Genomic DNA, 14,230 nt, shown 5'->3' with positions numbered 1-14,230 from the left:
CAACCATAAATCAGACTAATGAGGGTAGGCAAGGCTCCAGAAAGTCAAGGTCCAAATCACCAGAGAAGCCTCAAAGGGAGTAAGACCGAAGAGAGACTCCAGGGAGGAAGAAGAGGTCCACTGTTAAAATGGAGGGACCGGGGGCATTCCAAGAGCCAATGTCCTGTCTTAGAAAACAAGAAATAGCTGGGGCGGTGGTGGCGCACACCTTTAATCCCAGCACTCGGGAGGCAGAGCCAGGTGGATCTCTGTGAGTTCGAGGCCAGCCTGGGCTACAGAGATCCAGGACAAGCACCAAAACTACACAGAGAAACCCTGTCTCGGGAAAAAAAAAACCAAACCAAAAACCAAAAACCAAAAACCAAAAACCAAAAAAAAAAAAAAAAAGAAGAAGAAGAAGCAGTTAGAAATGGGGGTTAGAGCCAGGTGGTCGTGGCACACACCTTTAATCTCAGCACTTGGGAAGCAGAGCTCTGTGAGTTCGAGGCCAGCCTGATCTACAGAGTGAGCTCCAGGACAGGCACCAAAACTACACAGAGAAATTCTATCTCGAAAAACAAAAAAACTAAACAAAACAAAACAAAACAAAAAAAAAAAGAAAGAAAATGAGAAATAATACCCCCCTATCAGTGAGAATTAAAATACATTAATAAATGTCTTTTTCATCTGAAATTTCAATTACAGAGTTAACATGGAGATTTTTTTTTTTTTTTTGTCTCTGGATGTGCTTTCTTTTCTGCAAGGTTGTATTCCCCAGCATCAAGGTCATTTTGATAATATGTCAAGGCTCTTGCTAGAATGTAAACTATTTTTTTTCTAACCAGGGGGAGAAAGAAAAGTAAAAATTGGAGCAAAGAAAAGGCTTGCTTAAGACTTCCAAAGAAAACAGTTTGGTGGTTAAAAGTAGGTGTGCAGCAGGGTGGTGGTGGCACATACCTTTAATCCCAGCACTGGGGAGTAGAGTCAGGTGGGTCTCTGTGAGTTTGAGGCCTAGTCTACAGAGCGAGTTCCAGGACAGCCAGGGCAGAGAAACCCTGTCCTGAAAATCAAAAAAAAAAAAAAAATGTACAGGTAATCTTAATTTGTTACAAGGTGTCGTGTATGTTATTTGGATTTGAGTGTTATTAAGGAATGAAATAAAGAGACAGTGAGTGAGTATGAGAGAATTGTTGGGAATAATCTAAGTATAAGGTCATATTTTTGTTAAAAGGGTAAAAAAGAAATGGGAATATTTTGGACAAGGGTGGATTTTTTTATGGTTAAAAAAAAAAAAAAGGATTTTATTCTAAGAATGAAAAATAAGCGAGGGAACCAAACAGTGAAAGCCTAAAGCCAAGTCCCGGAGAGTCTGAATAAACTGTACAAAGATGATCTATAGGTTGGATGGTTAAAATTTATTAAACTTTCTAAGATTGAATTGCAAGGATGGCTCAGCTGTTAAAGGCACTGGCTGCCCTTATAGAGGACTTAGGTTTGACTCCCAGCACCCACATGATGGCTCACAACCATCCACAACTCTGCTTCCAGGGGATCAGAAGCCCTTGTCTGACCTCTGCAGACATGAAGCATGCTTATGGTGCACCTACATACATGCAAGCAAAACACTTAAACAAATAAAATAAAATAATAAATAATAAATAAAATAAATAAATCTTAAAAAAAAAACAACCCAAGGTTATACTGTAGTTAGAATTTTCTTTGGGCCACCAACCAGCTCCCAAATAAAGACATGTAGACTTATTATTAATTATGAATGCTCAGCCTTAGCTTAAGCTTGCCCTACTAGCTCTTTTAACTTAATTTAACCTGTTTCTTTTATTTATTTATTTATTTATTTATTTATTTATTTATTTATTTACACTTATGATATTCATTAATTACACTCATGATATTACATTTGTGGTATTCATTGGTTACATTCACAGTATTCATTCAATAATTATGTTTATGATATTCATTAATTACATTAATTGTATTGATTTATTACATTCATGATATTATGTCCTGATACTACTGTCCATTTGTGGGGTTTTTCCATCACACAAAACAGAGATTCTGTACTTAGGAAATCATTGCTCTATATTCCTTTCTTCTCCATCTGGGGATAACGTCTAATCTTTCTGACTCTATGAATTTGTATATTCTATATATTTCATGTGATACAATTCTATAGTATTTGTCCTTTTTAAATGCAAAAACATTTTATGTACAACTGCAGGAGAAATAGTACACAGATAGCCTGAACATAAAAACAGGTTATAATTCAAAAGTCCAGGGGTATTTTAAGCAGTAAAATATTTTCTCTGTAGAAAATAGTAAAAATGATAACATTTCCCAATAAGCCCTTTTAAGCCAAATGATAGCTGAATTATACATATAAATATTGATTAGGTTCTGGGATACAGAAGAAACCTATCTTCATCTGTTCGGAGAGCTATGTTTTACTTAAGTTGTGTAAGTGAGATTCCTATTCATCTTCCCCTTCACTGTTTGATTTATGGCAGACATTTTTCTATAGGCTAATCCATAATCTGAAAAGATTTTGGCCTCCCCTCCTGAAAGTATGGCCAGCATTTTCTTTCATCAGCTTGATACAGTACAAATTCTTATCCTAATAGTGAAATGTTTCACTAAAGTTTGCCCAATGATTGGGCAAAACCAAAACTTATTATAAGCCACAGTCATCCTAGGGTCCCCCCTGCTAGGTAGCCTCCCTGGATCTGTGGGTTGTAGTCTGATTGTCCTTTGCTTTATATCTAGTATCCACTTATGAGTGAGTACATACCATGTTTGTCCTTCTGAGTCTGGGTTACCTCACTCAGGATGATTTTTTCTAGTCCCATAATTTAACCTGTTTCTGTTCATCTATGTTTTGTCTTGTTTTTTTTTTTTTTTTTTAATCTTTCTTTCATTCTGTATGTCCTAATTTCCTGCTTCTTGTCTGTCTGGCCCCTGGCATCTCCCTGGTGTCTCTTTTTCTTTCTTCCCCTGAGCCTAAATTCCTCCTCCTCCTTACTCTCCCTGCCCAGAAGTCCTACCTATACCTCCTCCCTTGCAATTGGCCATTAAGCTTTTATTAGACCAATCAGTTGCCTTAGGCAGACAGCAACACATCTTTACATAATTAAAGAAATATCCCACAACATAAATAAATGCAACACATCTTTGCATAGTTAAACAAATATTCTACAACATTATACTGATCAACTTGTGATAATATTTGCAAAAACTGGCTTTAAAGAACAAAAGTGTATGTCTAATCCAGATAATTATCTACTTTTTTTTGTTTTTTGTTTTTGTTTTTGTTTTGTTTTGTTTTGTTTTTCTGAGACAGGGTTTCTCTGTGTAGCTTTGGTGCCTGTCTGGGATCTTGCTCTGTAGACCAGGCGGATCTTGAACTCCTGCTTGCTGGGGTTAAAGGCATGTGCCACCACTGCCCAGCTAATTATCTACATTTTTGCTGCATTAGACTTTAACCAATTGGGGAAAACAAGTCACAGCAAAATCAAGATTTGTGTAAAACTGTTGCGTTGTTTCAAATTGTCTAAGCTTTACCTAACTGTGACACAGACTTAAAATGACAAGGTTGGTAAGGCTGTCCTTCTCGGTGTTCAACAGAGCTTGGGCACCTACACCAGTGTGGGTAAGAGAGTCAAAGAAGAAATAGAGTGTCTTGGCCTTTGACCTCCATGGTCAGCTAGGACGCAGGGGACAATGAGAACCCTCTGATAAGTCACTTGTCCTCTTGATTGAAGAGGCCATGGAGTCTTCAGAGATCAGATCATAACCAGAGTAATCCTACACAAAGAAAGAAAGTCACAGGAGACCTCAGGCTATGTCTGATCCAATACTAAGGTTAGAATTGTAGGAGGGTCTACACCATTGCTAACCAAGTGTGTGCGAGATGCCTAACTTACCAAGGGAGTCCCGGAAACTGACCAGATTCCTTAGGCTCCTCCCTTCCCTGGCATGTTTAAGCAGCAGGGACTGCTGAGAGTCACTCTCAGCCAAGCTGAACTGCAGGCAAGAACAGGGACAAGATGATCTCACTGGAGGAGGCTCAGACCAACTGAGCCACCTGGAAAGGACGCTCCTCAAGCCGGTGAGCTCCTGCAGGCTGGGCAGTGTGCTCCAGACGTCCAGCTTTCATGAGCTGTCACCCATGCTGAGGTGGTACGGCTGTCACTGAGTCATTTCTGCTCCTGTAAATAATCCCAGTAGCACTCATTGGCCCGCCAAGTTGTGCTTTGGTGGCATCTGTACATTGGTCTACTGTGGGCTCCCTCCCCGGGGTGAGCAACATTGTTCACATCCCCCTAGGAACAGGATAATACAACAAAGCCCCGTATTTCCACCCCAGTGTCCTCCACCGAATCCATGCCATTCAAGATTACTTCTCAGGGTTTGCCTAGGCCCGCCCTCTCTTTTCGGTTTTGTTATTTGAGACAGGGTGACTACGAAGCCTTAGCTGGCCTGGAACTCACAATGTAGACTAGACAGCTCTCCAGCTCATCATAGGAAGCAGCCTCTGTGATGGAATTGAAGGTGTGTGCCACCATGCCAAGCTTGCCTCCCTCGCTTGTTCTCTTGTATTCTCCATATTTCCTCTCCTTCTGGCCGGCCGCCTGCCCTCCTTTCCCCAGGAAGCCAGTCTCCTGTGGGAGACACTGGTGGCAGGGGAGGAGTGCATCACCCAGAAAGTCAGAAGAAATGACACCAGAAGGCAGCTCTAGAGTGTGTGTTGAGTGTGTGTGTATGTGTGTGTGTGTGGGGGGTCCAAAAGGACTTTGGAGTGGAGGTCCAGAAGGACTTGGCAGGGGACAGGTGGGGCTCACTGCGGTAGGGCCTCTTGCAGGTGGGCGCAAAGGGCTCTGGGACCAGAGAGTCTTCTGGAGACCATCAGGGTGGCAGGAATCCCACCGTGTGCTTGACTGGGACCTGCTTCTCCCTCACTGTGGGGCCTCTGGCAGGTGGCTTTCTTGTCTGCTTTTTCACCTATCAGATGAGAATAGTGGGGCTGGAGAGATGGCTCAGCAGTCAGGGGTGCTTGCTGCTCAATCCCAGAGTTCAAATCCCAGCATTCACATAACAAAGCAGGCGTCTGGCAAAACACCTGTGATGTCAGTGCTGAGGGGTCTGATGCCTTCTCTGGCCACTGTACTCCAAAGTATGTCTACCCCCTCATGTATGCACACACACACATAAGTAAAATAAATCTTTAAAATTTTATTACATCTATCTATCTGTCTGTCTGTCTGTCTATCTATCTACTTACCTACCTACCTACCTATCATCTATCTGTGTGTGTGTGTGTGTGTGTGTGTGTGTGTGTGTGTGTATGTGTGCACATTTGCGTGCGTGTGCATGCCATAGCATGTGTGGGGAGGTCAAAGAACAACTTGCAAGAATCAATTTCCCCTTCCACCATGTGGGTCCTGGGGAGGTGACCAGGCTTCACAGTAAGAGCCTTTACGCATTGAACCATCTTACTGACCCAAAATAAATGTTTAAAATGATGGTCTGGAGAGATGGCTTAGTAGTTAAGAGCAATTACTGTTCTTGCAGAGCAATTCCCAGCACCTACAAGGCAGCTCACAGCTGTTTGTAACTCCACTTTCAGGGGATACAGCGCCATCTTCTGGCCTCTGCAAGCACTGCACTCATGTGCACATACTGACACACAGACACATACACATAAATAGAAGTAAAATAAATCTTGGCACCACGTGTAGTGATTCATGCCTTCAATCCCAGAACTTGGGAGGCAGAGGCATGCAGATCTCTGTGAGTTCAAGGCCAACTTGGTCTACATAGTGAGTTCTAGGACAGTCAGAACTAGGTAGCCTCAAAAAAAAAAAAAAAAAAGTAAAATAAATTTTTAAAATTTTGAATGAGGATACTCACAAACCCGACATCATGGAGTCACAGGGAGTGGATGAGCTAGTACATTCAGCACATGGCTTGCCACACTGCATGTAGTTAAGTACAAGCAACCTCATCCTTACTGCAGTGCTACAGAATGAAATCAGGCTGCAGAGAAGGCTCAGTGGGTCGACACATTTGCCACCAAATGTGTTGAAAACCTGAGTTTGATCCCTGGAACCCACATGACTGACTTCTGACCTCCACACGTGTCCCGTGCCGCCCCATCTACAGACACACACACACACACACACACACACACACTCACTGTGTCACCCTGGCTGGTCCTGAACTCACTGTATAGATCAGGCTAGAATTTAACTCTGCCTTCCGAGTGCTGAGATTAAAGGTGTGTGCCACTGTACCTAGCACAATAAACATACTTATTTTGTTTTGTTTTCAAGACAGGGTCTCACTATGTAGCTCTGGTTGTCCTGAAACTCACTATGTAGACCAGGCTAGCCTTAAACTCACAGAGATCTGCTTGCTTCTGCCTCCTAAGTGCTGGGATTAAAGGTTTACACCACTACACCAGACGAAAATACATTTTTTAAAAAATGCTCATTTTATTTTATTTTGTGTGTAAAAGTGTTTTGCCTACATATAGGTCTGTGTACCAGTTATATACATGGTTCCTGTGGAGTCCAGAACAGGGCATGGAACCCCCTGGAACTGGAGTTACACATGGTCTTGAGCCATCATGTGGGTGCTGGGAATTAAACCCGGGTTCTCTGTAAGAGCAGCCAGCGCTCTTAATTACTGAGCCATCTCTCCTTTGAGAAGGATGCAGAGAGAGGGCGCGAGAGAGAACCACATCTCCTGAGGGTGTCAAAGGGGAGTGAAGTCCTGAAGTCCTCCAAGGTTCACTGCAAGGGACTACACAGAAGTTCAGGCTTGGAGACTGTAGCAGAGCCAGAGAGGAGACCATGGAGTTTGTCCTGTTTTTAGCCCTAAGGGACTCTAAGGTCAGCTAGAGCGCCGCCATGCTCAGGAATGTCTCAGGAGTGATGGATAATGGCCAAGTCACACCCTTTGGCTTGATGGATGCTCGCCCTCCCTCATCTCAGTCCCTGCCCCGTCTGTTCCAGATACAGTTCTGTTGCTCCTGGCCTCTGGAAACATTTCCTGTCTGTGTTGCTATACACCTTCTGACCTCTTGTGTGTTCAGTGATTGAATTCCTTCCTCCTCCCCCTGCCGAAAGACTCTTCAAGGGTTTGCATTTGAGAAGTCCCTTCTTAGATCTCGCCTGGAGCTGGTGGGACTAACACACCTTCACACGCAATGATTGCTGGCATTGCAATTAGCTTCTCCCTCCTTCCCTCCCTCCCTCCACTCCCCTCCTTGCTGGGAATGGAGCGGGCTCTCGGCCACCAAGCTAAATCTCCGACCTCTTTCTTTTTGTAATTGTTGAAACATCTCTTTTTTTATAGGCCTTGGACATTTTTTTTAATTGTTTATGATTTAGGACCTTAAAAGTACTGAAGCAGGATAAAAGTCAGCAGTGATTAGCTGGGACCTTGTGGCACGTCTCTCAGTGTTTGAACTTAGTTCCTTCATTTGCACAATAGAGGCAATCCCTGCCTCACAGAGTTGTTAGAGGATGAAAGGAGAAGGTTGGGAAACTATCCATCCAGGTTGCTAAATAAACTGATTTTTGCCTGCACTTGCCCTGTGGATTTGTGACTCCTAGATGGAAAGAGGTGTGTGAGTACATTGCTTTTTAAATTAATGAAGTCCAGAATTCCTGGGACTGTGGACCTCCATTCGTGGAGACCAGTACCATCAACATCACCCAGGAAACTGATGGATGTAAACATTTGGGCACCATGCCAAGAATTTCAGTCAGGCTGCAAAGCATTGAGCTCACAGTGATTGGTGTTCAGTAAGCCTTCTAGGTAATCACTGTTCACTCTGTGTGTGTGTGTGTGTGTGTGTGTGTGTGTGTGTGTGAATGTGTGGTACACGAGAGGGATGTGTGTTTGCACACTTGTGGAGGCCCGAAGAGTACATTAGATGTCTTCCTCTGCTCCTTGACACTTTTTCATTTTCTTTTTTTTTTTTTTTTTTTTTTTGTTTTGTTTTTTGGTTTTTCGAGACAGGGTTTCTCTGTGTAGCTTTGCGCCTTTCCTGGAACTCGCTTTGGAAACCAGGCTGGCCTCGAACTCACAGAGATCCGCCTGCCTCTGCCTCCCAAGTGCTGGGATTAAAGGCGTGCGCCACCACCGCCCGGCTCATTTTCTTTTTTTAAGGTAATGTCTTACTATATGGCCCTGGCTGACCTGGAACTTGATATGTAAACCCGATTAACTTCAAACTCAGAGATCCGCTAGCTCTGCCCCTCCCCCACCAAGAGCTGGGATCAAAGGCATGAGACACCATGCTCAGCTCATCATTTTGCTTTTCTTTTCTTCCTTTCTTCCTTCCTTCCTTTCTTTCTTTCTTTCTTTCTTTCTTTCTTTCTTTCTTTCTTTCTTTCTTTCTTTTAATAAGGAGGAGCCAGGCATGGTAGCATGTGCAGAGACAGGTGGATCTCTGAGACTTCAAGGCCAGTCTGGTCTACACAGTGGGTTTCAGGCCAGCCAGGGCTACAAAGTGAAACTCCATCTCAATAAAATAAAATAAGGTAGAGAGCAACTGAGGACGACGCCTGCTATTGACCCCTGACCTCCATGTGGACTTAAACACACATGCATGCACACTGGCACACAGACGCATACATATGCAGAAATCCTTGCAGCCACATATACATGAAAAACTGCGTGCATACACACACACACACACACACACACACAGCCCTTACAATGTTTTCAGTAAATTTACCGTTTTGTGTTGGGATACATTCATAACTATTTTCACACTGGCTTTTGCACACACCTTTAAACAATGTCCCCTCCTCAGGACTTCTTAGCCTCGTCTGAACGTGAGTCATAAGACCCTCTACTACCCTGCCCCCTGCCCCCTGCCTGCCTGCTGTACACCCACTACTTCTAGTGAACAGGGCTCTGTTTCAGAAGCTCAAATTCAGAGTCATTACAGAAGGAGGCGTCCAGCCACCCTGGGTTTCCTGGGGGTGCTGGTGTAACAGTGCCAAAGCCGGGCAGTGCTGGGCAACCGACAGAGAGGACTGCCTCCCGGAAAAGTCCCACAGAGGAAGTCTAGGAGGCGGTGATGGGGCATGGTGGGGCCGGGGTGGCTGTGTGACCTGTGCATACGGAAGGCTGGTGCAGCTGCAAAGAGTATGTTTTGAACATGACTGGCAGTATCTTAGCTCTGTATCAGTGGTCACAGTTTCTGTCCCGTGCCATTTTCCTTCCAGTTGATAAGGTTGCCAGTCATATAGTCCCAGTCACTAGAATCACATGGATTCCCTTCTGTGACTGCCCCCACACTTCTCCCAACCAAGCTGTGAATTCTCTGCTGCTACTCTCTGCAGTGGCCAAAGACCTCTGGCAGTCTCTCTCACGCCACCATATCAGCCTACCTACCCTAAGCAGTGTTCTGCTTGGCCTCCCTAACGTCTTGAAGATGATGCCTTCTTACAGTACAGTGCCAACTCCAGTTTCCTTCTTGGTCCTCTTGCCTCTCTCCCTAGACATCTGCTTCCTAGTCACCTCCATAGGGCTAGTGCCTGAAGGAGTTGAAACCATGTGCTTTTGTTTTGTGCAAGGGGGCGGGGCGGAGGGGCAAGCAAAAATGCCAGGGCTGGAGAAGTGGCACTTTCTGTTCTGGCAGAGGACTTGGGTTCAGCTCCCAGCTGATGTGGGCTCACAACTGACTATAACTCCAATTCCAGCCGGGCGGCGGTGGCTCACGCCTTTAATCCCAGCACTCAGGAGGCAAAGGCAGGTGGATCTTTGTGAGTTCGAGGCCAGCCTGGTCTACAGAGCGAGATCCAGGACAGGCACCAAAACTACACAGAAAAACCCTGTCTCAAAAACAACAACAAAAAAAAAAAGAACAAAAAAACAACAAAACAAAACAAAAAACCATCCAATTCCAGGAGATCGAACACCCTCTTCCAGCAGTGTGGGTACCAGGCACACACAGTATACATATGTATGTGCAAACAAAACACTCATATACATAAGATGAAAATAAATCTTAAAAAAAAAAAGAGGGCTGGAGAGATGGCTCAGAGGTTAAGAGCACTGACTGCTCTTCCAGAGGTCCTGAGTTCAATTCCCAGCAACCACATGGGGGCTCACAGCCATTTATAATGATATCTGGTGCCCTCTTCTGGTGTGCAAGGTTACATGGAGGCAGAATGTTGTATACATAATAAATAAATAAATCTTTAAAAAAAAAAGAGTATGTCCAGTATGGTGGCACACCCCCTTAATCCCAGCACTTGGGAGGTAGAGGCTGGTGGATTTCTGGCCAGCCTGGTCTACAAAGTGAGTTCCAGGACAGCCAGGGCTACACAGAGAAATTCTGTCTTGAAAAACAAAAACAAAACCAAAACAAAACAAAAGCTTGTTTCAGAAAAGCATAAAGAAGAGCCCCATCTTACCACCTACAAGGGCGGTGTCCTTGGTGGTCCCAGACCAGAAGTCTGTCAGTTGGGCTGGCCTGCTGATTAATTCACACGAAGCACTTCATTCTTGTGTGAAGACACCAGGATCACTCCTGCCTTTCAGCCTTATTCACCCTGCCTGGAATGCAGCTGAGGCTCTAGCTGTACGGTGGTCTCCTAAAGACTGGCAGGGTGGGCCTGGAACTCCTCACTGCTCCTGGTCCCTCCCCAGTACCGTTGCAGGAGGGTGCTCATGGCCAGAAGAAAGGCATGTCAGAGATGTCAGCAGTGGGGCCAGGCTAAGATGTCCTTGTGACAGTCACAGCTACATCAAGCTCCTCTCAGCAGTCAGCTGTGCCCCGCCCCCATACCTAGACAGAGGTCTCAGAGGTAGAAGTAGGGGTGCCCTCTTTCCAGACATTGGTGTCACTGTGTCCCATCATAGAGTTCTTTGTTTATTGGAGTGTGTGTGTGTGTGTGTGTGTGTGTGTGTGAGTGTGTGTGTGTGTGATGTAGCCCAGGCTGACCTAGAACTCTTGATCCTCCTGCCTCCACCTCCCAAGCGCTGGGATCACAGGTGTGCGTGCACCCACACTAGGCTTAGTGTGAAGCGCTTAATGCCCGGAACCTGGTAAAGCTTGATAAAGAGTATGGAACGGAAAGAAACACGTTATCACATAGGGGACAACCTCAAGTTTAGTGGTGAGGTCTCCAAGACTGCAGACAGAGTCCTGGGAACAAAGGTGGCCAGTAGCGGGTAGTGGCCGGAAGCCACCGCTGGAGTCCTGCCCACTTCCTCTCCATCCAGTGTCTCCTGAGGGGAAAGGCAGCCGGCTCTCTGAAGGGTAGCTGATGCCTGCGTCCACATCCTGACCTCAAGATTCTTTTGGAAAATGAGCATAGCCAGACACCTACCTTTTGGGGTTGCTACCACAGCTAAAAGAAGCACCACGTTTTAAAGGAGCCGCAAAGCAGCAAAACCAACTTCCCAGGAAGTAGCAGATTGCGTTGGTTTGGGCTGCGAGCATCCCGGATTGAGGCACCTTGCAGCAGCAGAGCGGCGGCTTTATTCTCAACGAGTAAGAAAAAAAAAAAAAAAAAAAAAAAAAAAAAAGTAAAAGTGTGGACTGAGGGACAGAACAGGGCTAAGTGGGTCTCTCCCCTCCACCCGGGAACCCAGACAAGGCCCCTAGCAGAGGTGAGGAGTCCAGGGCCCTGGCACCCAGGGCTGGCAGAGGCCTTGCTTTCAATCGTCCACCTGTATCTCTTCATCTGATAAGTGGGGCTCAGAGTCAGGCCCTGGAGGGCCAGGGTCAGGGCTTGAAGCGCTGTTTGGCAATGCCAGGTGGCACAGGACTCCCGGAGACAACGCGCATAGGGAGGCCACGTCCGCGCGCATCTCCTCCACATCTCGCTTGAGCTTGGCGCGACGGTTCTGGAACCAAGTGACCACTTGCGCATTGGCCAGGCCCAGCCGCGCGGCCAGTCCATCGCGCTCTGAGGGTGCCAAGTACTTCTGGAAGACGAATCGCCGCTCCAGCTCCAGCACCTGCTGGGCAGTGAACGCTGTCCGCGACTTGCGGCGTCTCCGGACACCAGCGCCAGGACCCGCCGGCGCCTCTGGGGCGCCTCTGCCTGCACGGATGGAACGGAAATGTCAGCCTCCAGTTTTGGAGGAGCTGTGGTCTGGGTGGAAAAACTAGGGTCGCAGGGCTCAAGCAGGTGTGGGGGAGGACCAGCACCACGATCCCTATACACCGGGTCAGGCCAGGGATTCGAAGAGCAGCAGCCTCTGGAAGAGGTGAGATGAGGTTGCTCATGCAGGGGAGTGGGTGGGACTGATCAGAGGAGATCTGGTGCAGGGGTCAAGGCCGGTTGGAGAAGATCCCCCGACGCCTTTTGGAGCTCCAAGTTGCGCGTGGTAGTAAGTTAGAGGCTAGATTGAGGTCGGGTGACCCACCCGGCCTGGTGGCCAAATAAAGCCCTCTGTTTATATGTTCTTAAAAACACTAGTTCCCTCTCCGGGAGCCAAAAAGGGATACAGTGGGAGCATAGGGAGGGAAGGGAGGTAGAGAGAGGCAGTTTCTGTGCCCAACGCAGCTGCAAGGACCTTCTTGGACAAGGCTCTAGAAATGACCGGCTGGGGCTGGGCTGGGGCTGTGGCTGTGGCTGGGTGGTCGAGAGGTCTCTGGAGCTTTCTGCTTCGTCCTAGCCCTGTCCTACTCGTTTCTTGCCTACGGCTCAAGCCTTTTGTCTCCTCCGCGGCCTTTCTCGGTCGCGATTGTCCCGCGTACAGCGAACGCACCGGCCCAGCCGGTCCCCTAGATTCTTTCCAGCCTGGCGATACCCCGCGGCGCTGGCGACCCCCTCGAGCCGCTGCAAGGTACTAAGGCTGGAGAGTTGTGGGGGCCCGAGATGCAACTCCTGACACCTGGGCAGAGGGCAGGACTGGGTAAAAACGACCGGCCAGGGTTGGACAAAACTTTGTGACGGGACGAGAGAGAGAGAGAGAGAGAGAGAGAGAGAGAGAGAGAGAGAGAGAGAGAGAGAGAGAGAGAGAGAGAGACGGACAGAGAGACAGAGACAGACAGGCAGACAGAGAGACACAGACAGAGACAGTGACAGAGACACAGAGAGGGAGAGAGAACTAAATCCAAGTCCACGACTTTGCAGGCGTTGTACCTTCAGAAGGCTGCAGAGTGCGCGGGTCACGGCCCAGGAACGTTTTACTCGTCAGCTCCTCCAGCGCGTACAGTGGCGACGCGGGATCAGGACTGGCCTCGGGAAGCTGTGGCGCAGAAGGTGCTCGGGGAACCATGCTCGGGCCTAGGATGTCTGCGATGCTGAAGGGTGTCCGGCGTTGGCGTCCAGAGTTCATGGCAAGCCGGGTTGTAATGGTCCCGCCTCCCGCTGCTCTTGGCTCCACAACCTCCTCGGCCCCCAGCGCTCAGCTTCCGATCCGGGCCCCCTGCCTCGGATCCGCCCCCTAGAGCAGGGTTGGAGTCCCATGTCCCCTCCTTCTGCACCCCCACCTCCCTCCAAGGACCGCGGTGAGTCTGGAGCCCGAAGGTGTCCTGGCAACCTTAGTTCTTCTGTATCTTGGAGAGAAGCCGGTGGCTTCTGGCTTTGAGGTATAGCTCTGTGCACATTCAAACTGGGCTTTCTTTACTGGATTCTGCTGGCTGCTTGGCTCCCCGCATACGCTCTGGCTCATAAACTCCTGGGCAATAAAATTGCTTTCCCTGGCCCCAAGGGCTGGGGATTGCAGAGTACTTAGAAACCGGATTCAAGGCTGATTATGTTAGGATCCTGGGCCTTAGCTAGGAACTCAGTATCCTAACTTGGCCTAATCTTCCCCACCCAACCCCAGGAAACGGTCTTAAAGAGAACATGGCGGCTGGAAATGGTTGGTACAGTGTGGGGGGTCCGGGATCAAGACTTGGGAGAACCTGGCCTAGTGGGAGACTGTCATAAAAAGATACCACAAGGAATGGGGCAGGTGAGTCTGCCATGCTGGAGCCTAGAGGTCCCAGTAAGTTAAAACACACACAGACCTGGGCTGGCCCTCCCGGGGTCCCTTGCTCCCAAGGACTGGTCTCCGCAGAGAACCTGCTCTTCTTCTTGGCTTACCAGTGGGTCCGCCAGTCATTTTATTAAGCTCTTACGTTTCAGGTGTGATGTCCCTGTGGGGTCACTCTCCAGGGAAGACAAATTGAAGAGCGGACCTCACAGACCCAGCCAGATCACGAGGCAGGCAGCACTGGCAGCTCGGACGCCAACTCTGAGGTCTGGTC

The 14,230-nt window shown here is 47.6% G+C and overlaps 1 protein-coding gene across 1 annotated transcript; it reads right to left on the bottom strand.

Annotated features, from left to right (window-relative positions):
* Positions 1-11,585: 11,585 nt before the first annotated feature.
* On the bottom strand, positions 11,586-13,490 carry Lbx2 (ladybird homeobox 2). The gene is made up of 2 exons (XM_059256743.1): positions 13,119-13,490; positions 11,586-12,071 (listed from the first exon to the last, which is right to left on the bottom strand). The coding sequence occupies exons 1-2, from the start codon at positions 13,312-13,314 to the stop codon at positions 11,683-11,685; spliced, it is 585 nt and encodes a 194-aa protein (XP_059112726.1). The 5' UTR covers positions 13,315-13,490; the 3' UTR covers positions 11,586-11,682.
* Positions 13,491-14,230: the final 740 nt, after the last annotated feature.

Source organism: Peromyscus eremicus, chromosome 3 (genome assembly GCF_949786415.1).
Source record: "Peromyscus eremicus chromosome 3, PerEre_H2_v1, whole genome shotgun sequence".
Lineage (NCBI taxonomy): Eukaryota > Metazoa > Chordata > Mammalia > Rodentia > Cricetidae > Peromyscus > Peromyscus eremicus.
This window is presented reverse-complemented; position numbering and strand designations above follow the sequence as displayed.